Source organism: Balaenoptera physalus (assembly GCF_965194825.1).
Source record: "Balaenoptera physalus genome assembly, chromosome: 11".
Classification (NCBI taxonomy): Eukaryota; Metazoa; Chordata; class Mammalia; order Artiodactyla; family Balaenopteridae; genus Balaenoptera; species Balaenoptera physalus.
This window is the reverse complement of record NC_138896.1, coordinates 76,504,444-76,524,711: the sequence shown is the minus strand read 5'-3', so window position 1 is coordinate 76,524,711 and position 20,268 is coordinate 76,504,444. Positions and strand designations below refer to the sequence as shown.

The window sequence follows — 20,268 nt, the reverse complement described above, 5'->3', positions numbered from 1 at the left end:
AGGACGTGGTCAGTTATGTGACAGCTGCAGTCAAATCTCTCTCCCTGAAGAATAACGCAGAGCAAAATAAGAGGTAGGAAGCCATGAGTGGGTGGATTCTGACCCCACAGTGACAGGGATTCCAGGAATTCCATTTCATTTGGATTCAGGGAGTCTCTGGTTTCCTGGGTCTTGGCAAAAAAAGGGAATCTGATTCTCTCCAGGGTGTTCCCTCTTGCTCCAGAGAACCAAAAGCTGTGACACTCTGCCACGTGCCGTGTCACCACCAAAACGGGGTTCCAGGGGCAGTTACATCTCACGTTTATGAAGACCCGACATTCCGGGCACGGGGTGCAGTCCCAGGCTGGGTACCTGTTGCTGGCTCTCCTTCTGGACCACCAGGTCACCAGGTACTGTGCCCCAGCCCTGGGCAGCCCTGAAGGAGCAGGCAGGCGCACAGAAGGACAGAACTCACTCATGACAGAAAAAGAAAGGGTCGCGCAACATATGGAGGAGAGACACCTGCAGCATGGAGAAGTATTTGCCATCAAGTTTCCCGTCATGTGGTTCGTCTCTTTATTTGAGTAGAACAAAAGCGATGGAAAGGCAGGAAGAACTCACCATTACCATCTTCTGTTGAATTCAGCCGATGCATAAATTTCTAAAGGCATCACAATGACTCTCAACTATACCCTGGTTGGTCTAAATTTCTTCAAAGATTCCTTTAGATCAGGGGGTGGCAAACATATTCTTAAAGGGCCAGAAAATGAATATTTCAGGCTTTGCGGGCCAGATGGTCTCTGTCACAGCTATTCAACTATTTAGCAACAGACAACATATAATCAAATGGGTATAACTGTGTTACAATAATACTTTGTTTACAGACAGTAAAATTTTAATGTCATATAATTTTCACAAGTCATGAAATATTCTTCTCCTTTAGTTCTTTTTCCCCCCCATTTAAAAATGTAAAAATTATTCCTAGCTCAAGGACTGCCCAAAGCAGGCAGTAGGCCATAGTGTGCCAACCTCTTTTTAAAATCTCTAACTTATCATTTTCTTACCTATCCACTCTGTCTTACACATCAAGGGAGGTAATGATTAATAATTCCGAGACCTTTTTCTTTTTTTTTTTTTTAGTTCACTTGAAAGAGCAACTATATAAATGGCAGGTATAGCCATTTTTCTTTTTTTTTTAATATAAATTCATTTATTTATTTATTTGGCTGCGTTGGGTCTTCGTTGCTGCGTGTGGGCTTTCTCTAGTTGCAGTGAGCGGGGGCTTCTCATTGTGGTGGCTTCTCTTGTTGCAGAGCACAGGCTCTAGGCGCACGGGCTCAGTAGCTGTGGTGCACGGGCTTAGTTGCTCCACAGCACGTGGGATCTTCCCGGACCAGGGCTCGAACCCGTGTCCCCTGCATTGGCAGGCGGATTCTTAACCACTGAACCACCAGGGAAGTCCCATTTTTCTAATTTAAATGTAGAAATGTAGGCAGCTTTATTTCTTAAGCAGATCCTGGAATGAGTCCCTTTCATACTGAGGAGTTCATATTTTATTCCAAGTGTGTAAAGCTGCCATGAAGCCACTAACCAATGTATATTAGGCAAAAGTAAATGGCATCCAATAAACGAATAAATAGCTCCTCATTTCTGTTCCCAGCAATAACATGCTGGCAAGGGACACACTGCATAGGCGATCATGATGTCACCTTCACAGACTCATAGTTAAATCACCAGTAATGGCTTCCTTCTTCCAACTCATTCTATGTTTTATCAAGCAGTTGCCTCGCACAAGGCCCTGATTAGGTAGCATTAAAACATGACACCCACAAGTGCTCCCCTGGCCTGCTCCCCATTTCCTTCTGCTTTCCTTTCTTGGACCCCAACTGCCATACTGTAAGGAAGTCCAGGCTACTGTACTGAAGAGAGAGGACTCACAGGGTCACCTGGAGGATTAGACACCGCATGGAAAGAAAGCCCTCAGGGAAGAGAACCAAGGCAGCTCCGCCAAGCTCACAGATGAACACAGCTTCCTCAGTGACCCCACTGGACACCACAGGGAGCAGAACCAACCACCCAGTTAACCCACAGAACTGCAAGAAATAATAGATTGTTATTTTAAACCACTAAGTTTGGAGATGTTTCATAGTATTGCTACCATGAAATGATTCTCTTTCCTTTCTCCCTTCACCTTGTTTCTTCCAATATTGATAGTTTTCTATTGCTGCATAAAAAGTGACCACAAATGCAGTGGCTTAAAATAGCACACGTTTGTTATCTTACAGTTTCTGTGGGTCAGAAGTCTGGGCACAGCTTAGCTGAATCTTCTGTTCATTGTCTCACAAAGCTGCAATCAAGGTGTTGACTGGGTTGTGTTTTCAACTGGAGGCTCAACGGGGGAAGAATCTGCCTCCAAGCTCATTCAGGCCATTCACAGGATTCATTTCCCTGTGGCTATAAGACGGAGGGCCCAGCTTTTTTCTGGCTGTTGGCTGGAGGCAGGCTGCCCCCAGTTCCTTGCCACATGGAATTCTCCAAACAGCTGCTAACTTCATCAAACCAGCAAGGAGAGTCTCCTGGCTTCAGGGAGTGTCTAATCCCTCTTTCAAGGGTTTTCAATTAAGTAAAGCCCACTCCTGATAATATCCTTTTAGTTAGCTAAAAATCAGCTGACTTGAGACCTTGATTACATCTGCAAGATTCCCTAACCTTTACCATATTCTATTGGTTAGAAACAAGTCACAGGTGCAAACTACACTCAAGGTGAGGAGCTTATACAGGGTGTAAACACCAGTGGCCAGGAATCATGAGACTGCCCTAAGGACTCAATGCTATACTTCTCAGCAGGGACACGACAGAATGCATGGTGGTGGGACTGGTCAGAGGTTCAGAACCTGTCCTCAAGAACTCACCAAACCAGTGAAGATGAAAAATAGGCCCAGAAGTGATTACAGTACTGGACATTAAGTTATACACTTCTCTTATACAGCTCTGAGGAAGTGTAAAGTGTAGGGCTCAGGTAAAGACAAGATGGCATCTGGCTGGAGAAGAAGAGGGAAAGCTTATGGCAGACCTAAGAGAAAGGAACAAATACCTAGAGCCTGGGTTAATCTGGAGCAGTGGTCCAGAACCCTACACCTATGGGTATGTAAAGAATTTAAGTGAAGTGGGCTGAGAGGAAATAATGGAGCGTGATGGAGGCCATGGCCAAAAGGAGCAGGCATTTGCCATTTAAGGGAGCAGCCATTCCTCAGCTCCAGCCGTTTTTTGCCATATGAGAATGCTGGCTCCAAAGCGCCATGTGTACCCCTTTATGAAACTAAAACTTTAAAATTTTATATTCTATCTCCAGATTTTAAAATCATGATCAGTAATTGACAATTTTTTAAACAAAGTATGAGCCAAGAAACACATACCTGTGCACTGAATTTGACTGAGGGAACAGGCCCTCGTAAAGGTAAACAGAGGGAAGCAGAAGTGGCAGAGCCCACCAAGTAACCAAACCCTATTCCTTGGGCTGTTTCTGTGGCAGTGGCTCCCAAGTGCAGTTCGCCCACCAGTAGCATCCTCGTCACCTGGGAACTTGTTAGAAACGGACATTCTCAGGCCCCACCAGCCCTAATGAATCTGAATCTCTGGAGGTGGAGTGAGCAATCTGTGTTGGAACAAGCCCTCCAGATGATTCTCATCCTCACTCAAGTTTGAGAATCACTGTTTTATAGGAATCAGGTTCCAGCCTTAAGATCATTTTACTCTCTCCATTTCCTGTTTCTATAATCTTGAAGATAGCCAACGACAGCATGACCCAACCCTCTACTAAGTAACATTCAAAACAATAGAGAAAAATGACAGCTTAGACATGACACAGCATCTCTCTTTAACACAGTGCTAAATCACATTGGGGTTTTATGTAAATTCATTACCCGCACCTTCACAGAGAAGTCCTCAAGAAGAGAATGTATATGCATATGAATGTCATGGAACTCTCCAGAATGGAGCAGGAGGGGCGGGATCCTGCTATTAATTTCTAATCATAGATAAAGGCCCTCTTGCTACAGAAAGAAAGTCTGCTTCTGCTTGATAATACTTTATAAGTAGATCAAACTGCTTCATGTAATGTTGAAATTTCCAGGACCCTGGTTCCAATTAATCCAAGAAAGCACCTGGCCTGAAGTCAATATTGTTCCTTTGGAAAGATATGTTGAAATTTGTGTTTTGTCTTTAGAGTTATGACTTTGCAGCCTTCATCCTATGCCTCTCCCAGCAAGTAAGGATAGGATGTTTAAATTCCAATATTCCTGGTCTACAGCTATCCATCAAGTATCACCAAGCAAGAGGGATTCATATGATTCAGCACATGAGTCTCACAAGATAATACATTTGGTATTAATGCAGCTGCTTATTAAAAGCCCCTTTTACTTCCTTCTTTTATTTAAGATGGTCCTAAATAATGTAAAATATCCTTCAACATGCTGTGAGATGTCACAGCATCTGTGAACATCTTATTTGACCACAAAACGTCCATGGCCCTACCCATGTTGACTAGTGCTGTGGCCTCCCCCCCAGGCCTCTCAGTCACTCAGCCACGCCTCAGGGTTGTGCCTTAGGTAGTGGCCATGTGCCCAGCACTGTGCTGTGGGCCGCGGGGGTGCAAGCACAGCCAGCATGCTCCTCACTCTGCATCACGTACATTTACCAGGAATTAACTCTGGCCTCTACGTGTCCTGGGAAATCATCACCTGAAATATCTCATTTAAAATCACCTTGTCCAACAGTGAACTTCCAGCTTACTCAAGGGTTGGATTCTAAAGTCAGTGCTTATTGTGGGAGCTGCATTCAGCCAAACTTATTCCTGGATCTCCCTCAGGCAGGTGCCATGCCAGAGTCCCACCTACTCTCAGCAAGCTCAGCACAGCTAGTTTTCCTTCCAGCTTCAGAAGTGGTGGCTTTCTCTAAGGTTGAGCAATAGGGGAGGCATCCATTTGGGGACCATGTTGTACAAACTATACATGTATCTTTAAGCACCAGAATCATGCTTGGTGAGGTGAGATGCCTGTGTTAACAGAGACACGTGGGGATCAAGAATGACTGAAAGAATGTGCAATGACAGCTCACGCTGCCTCAAGGGTACATGCTTTCTGGATACAGCTGAGTGCACAGCTGTCATTTGTCTTCTGTTTCTTTTTGCCATGGGTGTGGTTAGTTCAGTTCCCAGAAATTAAACATACAGAGTTGAAGAAGCAGAACGGACTTGGTCTCGATAGCCTCATGCCCCAGCAGAGACAGTCAGAGTAATGCCACTGGCACATAGGATAGGAAAGCGCCTTTGTGATACCCCCAGGATAACACCCTCTCTGACGCACCTCTTTTTCTTGCTCAAATTTCACCATTTAGTTGAGACAGTGATCAACAACTGCCAATCTGCCGATTGGTGTCCACTTGAGGAACTTATTAAAAACACAGAATCCTGGGCCACACCCTCAGAGATTTTTGATTCTGTTTAAGTGTACAATAGGATCCACAATTTAAAAGATCTCCATAGGGAATTCAAACTGGCTAACAGCTTGAGGAACTCTGGATTAAGGGACTCAAAAGACACCAAAAACCTTGATATCTGTCACTGATACCCTAACATATGCGTTTATCAGATAAATAAATGTTAGCTTGGAAACCAAAGAAAGAATTTGAATAGAGAACAAACAAGCTTTGACAAGAGAGAGGAACAGCACTGGGGGGATGGAAAGGAGATTCTGGATGGTAATGAGGGCCCAGGAAGGAACTATAGGAACACGGAAACATAAAGGAGATGGCTACAGGGCCACCATGGCTGCCTTCACCATTCTGTAGATGCTGGGTCCAGCAAGCAGCCCTGGCTCCATGGAAAACAAAAACAAAGAGAAGCACTGTCCATTAAGGACAAAAGCATACTTCACAGCGAATCTTTTCACTGAACACACTGAACCTGTCTTCATGGGTTTCTTTTCTCTTCCAAAGAAGTTTCACTTTGAAAACAAGAAAAGCCATAGTATTCAGTTTTGGTCAACCAGAAAACACAAGGCTGAGAAACCACAGGTCATCATGAGATTAAGTCTACATAGGGTACCTCTCCATGGACAATCTGGAGGTTACAATGCAATATAGATTCTCCACACATGGCACTGCATGGACGCCATCAACATCGACTTACCTTTCGATCTGGCCAATTGTATTTTGCAAAGATAGTATCATAGGTGTCCACTGCCCCATCAGTGATGAGCATAATGGCCTGGCTGCAGATGCTTCCTTGTCCAGTGTGGTTGAACTGTGGAAAGAAATGAGTTCAAACTGAAAAACTCATCAGAGGGCTCTGTATATCCATGAGACTTCAGAAGCATGAGATCTTGGGCTTAGGAAGCCTCTTAAAATGAGAGCTCATTCTGCATCACCAGAAAGAACCTACAGGATAAGCCTTTCCCCACTTATGGATTTCCGTATTTGCTCTGAAAAACTGGAACTAAATATGAACCACAGAAGAGATTTCCTAAAAACACACACAAGGCAGGAAGTGAGATTCTAGGACAGTTAACCTCTCTTATCTTCAAGCATGGATAACACTTCAGAATACAAGTCCAAAGGAGTTGGCACAACAACCCTTTAGAAACACATTTACTGGCAGCAGAATATGTGACAGGTAACATCTCTTTAAAAATCTAAATGAGTCTAGTTTGAATGAGTCTGATGGATGCAGACTGTGCTATGTAATAAAATCAAGGAGGTTTTGTACACATAGAGAATAAAGTCAGGAACATGCCAATTCAGACTACACTGTAAGAACCCCATTTTTAGGGTTTGTTTTAAACATATATTTGTTAACATGTAACATTATATATTTGTTATGTATGTTAGTATGTACAGCATGCTGAAATTCCAAGATTGTGCCCACTGGGGTACAAAACTCTAAATTTCAACTTTCAGTTTTACATAGCATTTCAAAAGTCCCCAGCCTTTGTGCGTGGTAGCTTGGGTGACCAGACTATGGTTGTCAGAGACTCCTGTCCTTCCCCTGAATCTGGTGATGAATCCCCTTAATGAATGCTATTAATGCTACAATTCAAAGCAATGTCCTTTAAAAGCCCTACAATTATATGACAATGGGGAACACACAAAATGACTTTAACCTTCAGTAGTGAAAACTCCCACCACTACAATCTGTGAAGTTTATTCATTTATTCTAAAATTATTTCTTAAGTGCCCACACAGCGCTGAGGATGAAACACAAAAATCTCTTTGCTTGTGTAGTTTGTATTCTATTTGATGAGATACCAAAGTAAGTAAGTAAATTATGTTGTAAGTAAATTATGTTGTATGTTGGATAATGGTGATGCTAAGTTAAAAAAAAAAAAAAGCAAGAAAGGGGATAGAAAATGCAGAGGGCCAACTTTAGAAAAAATAGTCCGGGAAGATCTCAATGAGAAGGTGGCATTTGAGTAATACCTGAAGGAGGTGAGCATCTGGGGTAAGGGCCTTTCAGAGACAGCAAAGAGCATGTACAAAGGCACGGAGTGACAACATACAGGCACGTTCAATCTGTTGACCATGACACGGGGGAAGGATGGAGGCAGACCTTGGATTTGCTGCTGGCTCCTGATGAACCAGAGCTAAAAAAGCACTCACATTGAAGAGTAATGCCCAGTCTCCATGGACTTAGAATTCTAATGAAGAGTCTGAAGTTGCAGTAACTTGAAAGAAGATTGGATGAATGGATGGATGGATGGATGGATGGATGGATGGATGGATGGATGGAATGAACTGCCTCATGGCTGTATTAGGACAAAGCAAAACCAACTCAGAACATGCATGGAATACCATAGTATAGCAGAAAATACTCAAACCCATCTCAGCACCACAAATTGGTGCCTAGGATAAGGTCTCTTTTCAGAATATCCTTTTCTCCATTTATAAGATGGCAATAACATGCTTATATGGTTGTTAAAACACAGGTTATATGTTCATTATATGCTGGACTACAAGTATTAACCTACTTAATCTTTACTACCCTCTGAGATAAGTACTATCATTATCCCCATTTGACAGGTGAGGAACAGAGGCACAGAGAGATTAGCTAACTTGCCCAAGATCACACAGCTAATATCTGTCATAGCTGAGATTTGAACCCAGGCAGTCTGGCTCCAGAATCTACTCCCAGATTCGGTACATTCTACCTATGGCGTCCCAATGATGAGATGACATTCCTCAATCCAATGGCTCCACAAATGTTCATTTCCTTCTCCTGCTCTTCCTCCCTTTATCCTTTCCAGTGTTCCAGGGTGGCACGGCAGTCACCAAGGCCACTACCCAGAGAGTGAGTGAGTGCTCCTTAAATTCTGTGCCCTTGAAATGTGCCTCACTTTAGTCTTGGCCCTGACAGCCATCCCTGCAACTCAGACTGGACAGGTGCCCTTAAATTAATGAGCAGACAGGGCCCATGATACAGTATCAGTAGGTAGAAATACCTGAGAACTAAGGCCATCGGACCACAAAGCTTTCCAAGTAACTCCTATTCTACTGTCTTTATTGACATAACTTACTATTCTAGAAAACTCTTGCTCAGGAAGATGAAAACTGCAAATAACTTTATTGCTTATTCCAGGAACTTCCTGAGAGACCCATCAACTCTTCAACAGAAAGCATCAAAGGACAATTTATACCCTAAAACTCTTTGAAACCCTGACCTCAAAATCTTCCCCTTGCTGCATCCACCAATCCTAAACTATAATTTAGGATTCGTACCCGGTCTCAACGAAGCCTCTTCCCTCTCCTCCACTTTGAAGACCCACCTCAACTAGACTTTCATAGTCTCAATAAATGACTTTGTCCTTTCCTCTCTGAGATGCTACTAAGATTCTACCAACATAGTGTAATAAGAAAGTACAGCTTTGCAGCCTTGTCTTAACAACAGGTTGTTCTGGAGATGTTTTGGAGAGCCTGCAATACAACACAGCCTTCACGGCATTGGATAAACCCAGTGACGTGCCACTGAATACAAGTGATGTATGCATTTGGTCACAGAGGCTGCAGAATGGAAAAAAATCAGGACACCCCGGGACTGTTGTTCATATAACTCATTTGAAAACATCCTGGAAAAACTCTCCCAAACAAAAGGCAAGAAAGAGAGGGAAATAAAGATATCTGAATACTGCAGACTGGAAGAAGGGGCTGCCCGGAGCTATTTACTCAAAACCACTACTTTCCTTCGTGGCTGAGTCCCTGGTTTTCTCTGCAGCAATCTGCAGTTGGAGAATTTTGAAGAATGCAATTAAATTCAAATGCTTTGATGAGTAATATCTCTTCTCTTCATATTTGTCTAGAACTTATTTTTATTGAATAGCGAGAGCGATGGAAGTGTTTTCCATAATAATAACAATGACAAGGGCCTGATGATGAACTACAATTAGCTCAGTGATTCATCAGTTAGCAGCGAAAATTTCAATGCATCCTGACATTTAGAGCATTTGGTTGTGATTAACAGTCTTTGAAATGTCACCAAATTTTATTTAATTGGCTAAGAAAAATTTTTAAAAGGTAATCACTGCAAAGATTGTATTCATCGCCAAAAAAGATAATTGCAGTTGTCACATGACAAGGTAGATGCTAACTACTGTAGCAAACCGGCTCTGTGTTCTTAGGGAATCTAATGAATGCAGCAGAGATCAATAGCTAGCAGGGTCTCAGAAGTTTATTTGAATGCGCCTTTCAAAGCCTTTAAGTCATCTGAGCAAATACTGAAACTGAAATGCAGGTAATTGCAAAACAGAATTAACTTCATTTAGTTATAGTAGCCTCTGAACCATTCTAAGCTCTAACCATAATCGTCATTTCAAATTGTGTGTGTGTAAGAGAAAGAGAGAGAGAGAGAGAATGTGTATTTGTGTGTTCAAGAAATAGCTTTTTATTTCATACTGACTTGCAAAGGCAGGCATAATACACAGGAAGAGAATTATATCACTAAAGGTCATATTGATGAAGTGGAAAATAGCTAAAGCTTCATTTTCACGGGAGATTAACCATCTCTGTTTTTCAAAGTGTTTGGCTATTTAAAAGCCCAATGGCAAGGGATGGGATGGAAATGTTTCTCTCTCTGGGATAAATGTACACTCAAAAGAATATGGTGCCAACTGTCAACGAATCTCAAGCAGGGACATTTTGTAACATTTTTGTTCCTTCCATTTCTCGCTTTCTGGAATTTACACTCGACCCCTCAGACTTTCTGACTGGCCAGACCCCAGAGGAGTTTTACAGGTGAAGACAGAGCAAGCAGGTGTGTGGAAGGTTTCCCTGGTTCAAAAATACTTCTCTCACCAGGTTTCAAGGGAAAAAATCCACCACGTGTTGGAGATTTCTCTGGCTATTAGAGGTGTTGGGAGTGCAATACACCCTCTTAAAGGACAAAAAGATATTATGCCTGAAGGTGTGCTTGGTAAGCTGTGACGTCTACAAGATTCTATCCTGAGGTTGTAATATGATGTAAAGAGTTCCTGGGTCAATAAGTTTGAGTGCTGGTACAGACACACTTTAAAAGGTCTGATCACTGTGGGACTTCTAAGGCCTCCAGTAGCACAAGAGTATTGTGAGTCTCCAAAAGGAGGATGGCATCCTGCACCTTGACCACAACACCTATGTCGGAGCCTTGTGGCAGACCAGCATTCCACTGGGCATGCAGTGGGATCACTGACTTAGGAGTGTCTCTTTTTTTTGTTGAATTTTTAAATTTTATTTTATTTATTTATTTTATACAGCAGGTTCTTATTAGCTATCCACTTTATACATATTAGTGTATATATGTCAATCCCAATCTCCCAATTCATCACACCAACCCCTCCCTGCCACTTTCCCCCCTTGGTGTCCATACGTTTGTTCTCTACATCTGTGTCTCTATTTCTGCCCTGCAAACCGGTTCATCTGTACCATTTTTCTAGGTTCCACATACACGCGTTAATATACGATATTTGTTTTTCTCTTTCTGACTTACTTCATTCTGTTTGACAGTCTCTAGATCCATCTACGTCTCTACAAATGACCCAATTTCATTCCTTTTTATGGCTGAGTAATATTCCATTGTATATATGTACCACATCTTCTTTATTTAGGAGTGTCTTAAAACAAAACTGATAAGTGAAAGGGATGGGGAGAGGAAAGGTGCCAGGCCAAGGAAAAGAAGAAAGGGTCAGATGAAGAGAAGCAGATATTCCTGAGGATTTGGGCAGGGAGTAGTACCAAAGCATCAAGAGTGGGAGCTGCTTCTAGAAACCACAGGCAACCTGGTAAAAGCTGAGGCTGCCTAATGTCTCTGTGGTCACAGAGATGGCACTTCCCACCCAACCCAGCACTGCTGAAAGGGAGCAGGGCACCACTTCCTCATGCTGAATCCTCAGCCCCCATCCAGCAGGGCCAGCTTCATGGCATGTGATGTGCATAGCTGTACAGGGCCCCACACTTGGTTGAACACTCTGCTGTCACTCTCCTAAAATTCTTTTTAACTTTTGAACAAGGGCCTGCATTTTCATTTTGCACGGGGCTTCACAAATTAAGTGGCCAGTGCTGGGTCTATTCCTATCCCCATTTTACAGATGAGGAAAATAAAGGTAAAACCGAGCAGAGTTTTTTTCAAGGTCACACAGCAAGCTCTGAGTCAGGCTTCTCAGCCCAGCCTGCCTGACTCCAGAAGCCACAAATTTAAACACAAGAAGCATCTCCTAACTCTTCACTCCTTTACCACTTCTGCCAAAGAGCAGGAAAAACAGAAATATGCAGGGCACATTTCCAAGCAAGGGACTCCCCAGCTCAGAGTAGCCGCCTCCCTGCACTAGACACCAGGTTTTTGAAATAAAGAGAGCCAGTTTCCCAAATGTGGCAAGTCCTTTCAATATCACCCCCTAGAAAAAGCCTGCTGAGATGAAGAGCTCGGCATCTCCCAGCCCTGAGAAGGTGCCTGCCCAGGATTCAAAGCAGAATTTAAAGATGTAACTTGGTCCTTGATTCTGGCCAGGTATGTTTATTAATTATTAACATGCTGTTAATAGGCATGTGCTGTCTCAAACACTGAGTTGTACGTAAATGCTAATTGTCTGTGGCCAACGGCCCTTTGGAGCGAGGTGAGAAGGAAGGGCCTCCAATTTGTATGAAGGAAGCTGAAATGACACCCTCCCTCCTTATTTTTCTCTCCTCTGCAGTTGTACATGATACTGGCTCAGGACTGAGATGTAAATGGCTTTCTATGTGTGAGTAGATATTATTGGTAAAAGAGTCTAGAATTAGGGCCTACCCTTGGCTTGAGAGGCCATTGTAGCCGAGTGGGAAAAACTCAAGTTATGGAGTCAGGCATAACTGACCACCAAAACAAGTGCAGTGCTGGGTGAATGCCCACCTGGAAACTGACAGCAGGCCACCCACAGAGCTACCTGGAGGCGAGGCCTCTGAGCCTCCAGCTGGTCTCCCATCTCCTGCGACACCTCAACATAGCTGTCACTTGTTTGCTTTCAGCTCCACCCTATGTGTTTTTCCTGAAAACCACATTTCCCAGGCTCTCCAACAGTTTTGACAAGTTTCGTCTTAAGGAGAACAAACACTGAAGGACACAAGGGAGAAGCCAAGGTATTTCTAAGTCATTTCTCCCTTTCTCTCTGCTTTGGGGGCCTGGGCATTTTCCAGCAATAGCAGCATCCCCTCCAAGGCACTAGCTTCCACAGGACAGGCCCTTCTCCCCAGGTTTCCAGCTTGTGCGGGGCGGCCCCCTCCATGGTTTTATTCCCATCTGGACAGCCACAATGAGGAGGCTCTGATGGCATCCCTCCATCCTGTTGTCCTTCCTGCCCTAGAGGGGAGCTACCTCCTGCTGGTGCTCATCCATGGATTGTTTCATTCTTCGTTTGATTTCTCAGCTTTTCCATCCCCTGTGCAACCAACTTTCTGAGTTCAACTTCTGCTGTTTGAAATACCTAGAGTGGTTTCTATTTTTCTGCTTCTTCACATCTTAACCGCTACCTCCCTCGTCCAAAGCCACCATTATATGTCACTTAGATAATGTCCTTCCGGCTATTGTCCTTGTTTATCAATACAGCAGCCAGCGGATACTGTTAAAATCCAAGTTGGATTGTGTCATTCTCTGCTCAGACTCCAATGACTTTCCATCCTATACAGAGCAAGAGCCAAAGTCCTCACTAGTGTCTATTAGGCGCCACATGATCCTGCTACCTCCGTGATCTCATTTCTTAGTACACTCTTTCTTCCCCACTTTGCTCTTGTCACACTGGTCTCCTTGCTGTATTGTAAATATGTCAAACATCCCTGCCTCAGGGCCTTTTCATTTGCTGTTCCTCTTGTTGGAAATTTCTTCAAGATATCCATATGGCTGCTCCTTCACTTCCTTCAGGTCTCTACTCCAACATCACATAATCAGAGAGCTCTTCCCTGACCTCACTGTGTAAAGAAGCAAGTCCTATCACACTGAAACAGTGGTGCTATTGTTCTCCATAAGACTACTCACTTCATATGTCTCTTCCCATTAGAACTGGGGTCAGCAAACCTCTGTAAAGGGCGACATAGTAAATGTTTTAGGTTTTACAGGCCACATGGTATCTATTGAAACTAATCAACTCTGCCATTGTAGTGCAAGAACAGCCATAGTCTATACATAATCAGGTGGGCATGGCTGTGCTCCAGTAAGACATTACTTACAAAAACAAGATGCAGGCTGATTTGTCTCCTGGGCCATAGGTTGCTGACCTTTTCACTAGGATGTTAGGTCCATTAAGGCAAACCCTTTGTCTATTCTGTTCACTGGTGTATTATTACCAGTGTCTGACACTAAAAAGCATGCAATATATAGTAGTTAAATAAATGATACAGAACCTGCATTAATATAGTCATTTCTTTTCCTACTGCCCTCCCAGAGTAAAAAGATCACAAAAGTTGCATGTTGTTCTAGCCTAACACAATTGCATTCAAGGGGCGGAATAACCAACCCAAGCTTCCCCAACATACTTCACAGGATGTTAACAGGTGTTACTTGAAAAAAGGATTCTTTGTTCAAAGAAGTGGGAGAAACAGCAGGTGAAGCGGGATTCTTTTTTGCAGTACTTACTGAAGCCTTGAGTGTGCACTGCATACTGTGAATCTCCAGGGGGCTGGAGGGAGGGATAGGTAGAGCTTGTAGCACTCCCTAAACACACCACTCAGAGAAGCCCTTCTCCCTCTGAACAGCGCCACAGGCAGGGACTCAGTGTGACACAGTAAGAAGTGACTTTACTCCATGAAGAAACTGAGAGTTTTTCAGGTGAAAAGAAATCTGCATTAGATGGTGCTCTAGTGTTGAGACACTGAGGGCCCCAGAGTCAATGAGTGTGTCAGGTGAGTCCCCTGACCAGACTGCACCATCAACTCTGCCCAGCAGGGGGCTGGTATGGCTTCGCCAGGTGGGCCTGGTTCCCCAGATCACTCATTTGGCCAGCCTTACCCTCCCCCATTCTATGCCTGTGGATACTGCTCAGTGACAGCCAGGGCTAACAATAATGCTGGTCCACAACTTAAAAAAAAATTCCATCTATTCTCTTGGAGAAGAGAAAGGCAAATCAAAGAGGAGCTTACATCACTGAGAATGCTGAAGGCTTCATTCAGAGCTATATCCAGCATTCCGATTCCTTTGGCAAAAAGTTTGTCCAGATGCTCCCTGAAGTGCTGAAACAACAAAGCAAAAAAATCCATTAGCATCTGTCCTGTTATATGAAACACCAACCTTGAATGAACAAGCACATGCCAAGGCAAAACCAATGATTCTCAGACCCAAATGGTCATAATTTGGCTTCTGCCTTTCAAATTCAAAACATAAGAACTTATTCAATATAAAATTTACCTTCCATGTGTATTTTTTTAGTTTTGGTTACATTTTAGGAGAAAAGAAGTTCAGATTTTGGTGAAAAGTATGTAATTTGTTGAAAATTCCTGCTTTCTTCTCCAGTTTCATCTCCCATGACTCTCCACTCTCCCACCCTCTATTTTCCCACTCTTGATGATTTTTTAAGACTCCATGCATGCCCTCCCTCCACTGGGAACACACTCTCCATCCATTTTCTGCCCTCCCCTCCCCATCGTGATGGTCTCTCTTACCTACTTTTGGGGTCTCAGTTTGAACATCACCCCCTCTTGCCCTGGGAACCTTCCCAGAACACCCACCTGAGAGCTTGGAATGCTTCCTTGCAAGCCCAGGCTGGCACACCAGGCTCAGATCCACCATGCACTTAGCACTTCAGGTGTGTAATCGCCTGATTAGATTCTCTCCCCACTCAAGACTGTGATGTTCCTAAGACATGGCATGTCTGGTTGTCTATCGCCCCCCACATCTACCACGTTTCTGATACACAGAAGGTGCTCAATAGCCACCTCCAAAGAGCCAAAGAGTGAGGCTAAAGACTGGATCACAACGTGAGAACTGTGCCTATGGAAAGGAAATCCAGGCTACAAATAGAGAGGGCTTCGAGGAACAGGCAGATGGGAAGAAGCCTCTTCAGGAGCAGCCCCAGGCCCTCCTGCTATGTCGGTTCCACAGAAGCCCAGCATCAGCTGGAAAGTAAAGGGGACAAAGAAAGTGACTGTGAAACCCAAACATTTCTGCTTCCCAACAAAGAGGCAAGAGCGGGCCCAGGTGCATGCCCAGGTACACGGGAATGTACGTGATGGTCACTGGCCCAAAGCCTATGTCCACAGCAACACAGCACCTGGCATCACTTTCCAACTAACCCATTCCAAAACCGTATCTTTTCTATTGAAATGAATTATTCTCTTTCCAAAGGCATCTATACCCTTGTCTGCTGGGGAAATGGTTGGAAAAGTCACTAGGAGGGAGAGGGGCAAGAGGGCTGGGTTAGTGGTAAAGGTTTGCCAGTGACTTCCTGGCCTAGGAGTGGCTTCCGTTCTCCTACTGTGCCTGAGACCCAACGGTGCTCAAAGTGTGCCATCAGCATCCACATGGTGACACCCACTCATAATGTGTCTGCCTGAGGACTCCAAAAGTGATCGAAGCATCATAGAGACTGATCTTAGGACATGACTGATGGTTCTAAGATGCTGTTCTGCCTGGGGTTTCTGGTCATCAGGATGGACTGCAGCTTTGCTGGCAAACTGGACAGGAAAGTTTGAGTGGGATCCTTATGGTGATCAGCTTTATTTATTTTTTAAAAAATAAATTTATTTATTTTATTTATTATTTTTGGCTGTGTTGGGTCTTCGTTGTTGCACACGGGCTTTCTCTAGTTGCGGCAAGCAGGGGCTACTGTTTGTTGCGGTGCATGGGCTTCTCATTGCAGTGGCTTCTCTTGTTGCAGAGCATGGGCTCTAGGTGTGCGGGCTTCAGTAGTTGTGGCGCGTGGGCTCTAGAGCACAGGCTCGGTAGTTGTGGCGCACGGGCTTAGTTGCTCCGCGACATGTGGGATCTTCCCGGACCAGGGCTTGAACCCGTGTCCCCTGCACTGGCAGGTGGATTCTTAACCACTGCACCATCAGGGAAGCCCTGGTGATCAGCTTTAATGACACCTAAGTCTAACATGAATCAAGGCTGGATGTGAAGTTGGCAAATCACCCTGGGGATACTCATACCACCCACAAGACCTCTTCCCTGGTCCAACCCTTCCAGCAACCATGCTGTCATGCTTACCAGAGCAGCCCCGGCTCTGGAAGCCTGCTCTGTGTTAGGTCCTTAACAAACACCAGTCAACTGGATCACAACAACCCTGTGAAGTTCCATCATCCCACTCTGCAGATACTAAGACTGAGGTCCAGTACTGTGCCTAAATTCACATACCTCCAAGCTGCCTGGCCCAGGTTCTACCCAGGTTGGCTTCAGCTGCTCTAATGCCCTCCTTCTTTCCACTACACACCTGCTGCTCTTTTTTTTTGGTGGGGGGTCGGGGAGATAGCCTGCATGCCAGGCACTGGCTATGAGCTTGACATACACCTGGCCAGTTTGTCTCCAGTATGGTTGCTCTTAATCCCTGCACTTGGGCTGCAGCTGAGTCTACAGGTGATTATCAAGTGGCATGCTGAGGACCAGGGACCCAGGCAAGCCACACATCCAGGAACCAAGTTTCCTGCTTCTCTGTTCTTCTTGCTCGATGCCTAAGGCCCCAGCAGGATGCTGAGCTCATGGCATGTTCTCCATGAGCACTCGGTGGACAAACCTAGGAAGCTGACTGAATCTGAGGAAGCCCATGCATCCCGCTGCAGGTGGGCAAGAGGGGATCAGAGCAAATCAGTCTGCCTTCTCCAAGAACCTCCACCCTTGGAAACCTGACTTGGGGGTGAGTGGTGACCACCAAGATGACTTAGGCTTGGCGAGCACCACCTCAGGGTGGCCCCAACACACCCTACAGGACACAGAGCAGGATGACAGGCCCATCAGAGAGTCTGGTCTTTAACTGGCCCCAGATTCACATCCCAGTGACCGGACGCTGCCTTGACAAGTTCGTTCTATTCATTTGATGTCATTTCTGTCAACTGCATTTAATTGTGCTCAGTCACACAAGTTTACACAGTTTTTTTTAATAACACACCAATTTTTCTTTTACTCCATGTGTAGCTGCATGTCATGTGCAGAACGATGCTTCAGGCAATGGTTGCTTTTATTGTTGGACATTTAGAGTAAAATGCAATAACATGTCATGGAATTCCCCTCAATTTGCTATTATAACAAGGTCAATTGTGATTTTGTTTCTTCCTGGTAGAAATTGGGTTCATATATGAGACAGAAAAAATATTTCCTCAAGTTAAAGGTTTCCAAATGATGTCATCCAGATGAAAGTTTCTCTCTTTATTTCTTCCTCCCTGTCCCTCCCTCATGACCAGACTCCCTTTCCTCCTACTCCACAACCTAAACCAACTCAACTTCATCATCCTGGTCTTCCACACTCTGCATTTAACCTTCAGCCCAACTCTCCTCCAAAGCAGGGACAGGGGGTCTTGCCTTCCAGGGAACCATCTCCTGCAATATGACCTCCACTAAGAGCTGCTCTGTCCATTACGGTAGCCATGAGCTACGTGTAGCTATTTACATTAAATTTAATTAAAATTACCTAAAATTAAAAACTCAGTTCCTTGATCACACAAGCCACATTTCAAACGCTCAACAGCCCCATATGGTTGGTGATCACTGCATTGGACTGTGAAGATTAAAGAATATCTCCATCATCACATAAAGTTCTATTGGATAATACTGACCTGGAGACACAAGGGCTAGTCTGGTCCTTCCTCTTGACTAATGGTGAGTCAGAGGAAACTCTAAGGCCAGTGGCTATGTGTGATTTTGCCTGTCCAGCATCCTTTCCCCTTCTTCTGATTTTCCTTCTTCCCCGCCACCCCATAATTTATATAAATTGGATGAGGATAACATCTCTCTCTCTCTCCTTCCCAGATCAAGGGGTGGTCCCTTTGATCAGCCCTGTCCAGTCTGTGAATTCCATCCCAGAGGCCACAGTTGGGCTTCTACTGGAACGTGAGGAAGAAGACTCTCTCTCCATTGAGATTACTGAGAGGTCAGGGAGGCAGGCTGGTCCTGCCAGCAGCCATGAAGCCACTGCACAGGAAGAGCTCATCTGAATAAAGGTAACAGCCAAGGAGAACAGAGCCCACAGTGGAAGGGGGTAAGATAGAGTCACGACAGCGTGGCTTGAGCCCCTAGATCCAGCCATGCTTAGTTTTCTCAGGTAAGCGAGTCAATAAATTTGCTTCTTTGCCTGACCAGATTTAGCTGTATTCAGGCCACTCAATCCAAAGGACCTTGATGACCAAGCCCATCACAATAACCCTGGCTGAGACAATACCTCCCCAAAGACCCCCTTGCATTACAATGATCCTTCTCATCTCATCTATGCCCCCCTCCTCCCCTTCTTAATCACTGTCATTGCATTGCCTGGTTTGCACATTGTCTGAGTGCCCATGCCAGACAAAGACAGGCACTTCCTACACAGCACACTCGTGGGGCACATGGATGGAACAGCCATGGCTTTTGCTCCCCATGGCCTGGAGTAACTTGCTGAAGATGAACTCTAATTGTGTGCACTCCAAGGGTAGTGTCTGAAAGGGAACGAAGGGGCCTGGCTGACTGCCCTGCAGCCTTCTTATCAATACAGATTTCTTTTCCTATTCTCAGGTGTGGCTACTTACTGTGAGATCAAAAATGTTTATATTTAATGCAATCATATTATACTTGTATGTTAGCAACTTATATGTTAGACCCCATGGACTCTTCAAGAATAAAACTGAACTGGGATTCAAGAGACTGAGTCCTAGTTCTGGCTAGTCCACTTACCGGCTATGACACCCCGAGGCAAGAATCTTTGGCTTTCAGGCCTCAGTTTTGCTCCCTATGAAATGGGGATGGGAAAGCTTCTGTGTATTGGGTAGAAAAGTGAGAGCATCAGTGTCTTAGAAGCAGCAAGCAGGAGCCAGGTGTCTTAAATTCCAATCCCCACTCTGCCACTCACCCCCTCTACAAGCCTTAGTAAAGATACTTCCTTCATCTATGCCTTCTTTATCCTCTTAATGCAAGAGGTATCAAGCTGACCTCTCACTATTATTACAGGAAAAGTCATCTGAAAGAACTGCAATGACAGAAACATGTGAGACTACTTTAATTTCATATTTGCTAAAAGAAATATTTGAAAAAAAATCCTGCAAAACTTTACACCTTAAACACCTATGCCAACTTCTTGGTTTACAACTTTACAGTCTAATCCACCTTGAAAAATGACTTATTTCGCTCTTTAAGGGCCAGGTTTTATTAAATGGAGAGACGCGTGGTTGATTTTACTGACACCAAGGCCTCAGTGTCTTTCAGAGCAAGCTACCAAAGAACAGGAGGTTCAGAATTAGCCGAGCCAGGAAAACAGTCCTCAACAACTGTGTGCCAGAAGGTGGCCAGTTTCCATTATTTTTCTAAATTAAAATAAACAATTTATTGGGAATGGTGACAGTTCCATTTTATTATTAAACTTCAATAAAGGAGGAGGCGGCTGGCTTTTTATCTTTGCTTTAGGCACTCATGCAGCATATGCTGCTGCTCAGGAGAAGGCCTCGCTTCCAAAGCAATTAGTGCAGCTTAAAGCCTGGGGAGATGAACCAGCACGAGCGCCACGGCTGCCTATGCCCGATGCCAGCAGGCACGGCGAGGCCGCTTATCTCTGTGAAACAGTCACAACATCCAGGCCAGTGGAGGGTCCTGGCGAAACAACCCTCTCCCTCCACCAGCATTTGATTTAGTTGAAT

At 44.4% G+C, this 20,268-nt stretch overlaps 1 protein-coding gene across 2 annotated transcripts in view; it reads right to left on the bottom strand.

Annotated features, from left to right (window-relative positions):
- Positions 1–20,268, bottom strand: part of CACNA2D3 (calcium voltage-gated channel auxiliary subunit alpha2delta 3) — an 800,023-nt gene that overhangs the window by 381,386 nt on the left and 398,369 nt on the right. For both annotated transcript variants that reach the window (XR_014251113.1, XM_082414438.1), the window contains exons 10-11: positions 14,602–14,691; positions 6,167–6,280 (exon numbers count right to left, since the gene is read on the bottom strand). Coding sequence is in view for 1 of the 2 variants with exons in the window: in XM_082414438.1 (XP_082270564.1) it covers positions 6,167–6,280; positions 14,602–14,691 (204 nt within the window). In the remaining variant the exon portion in view is untranslated. The remainder of the gene's footprint in view (positions 1–6,166; positions 6,281–14,601; positions 14,692–20,268) is intronic.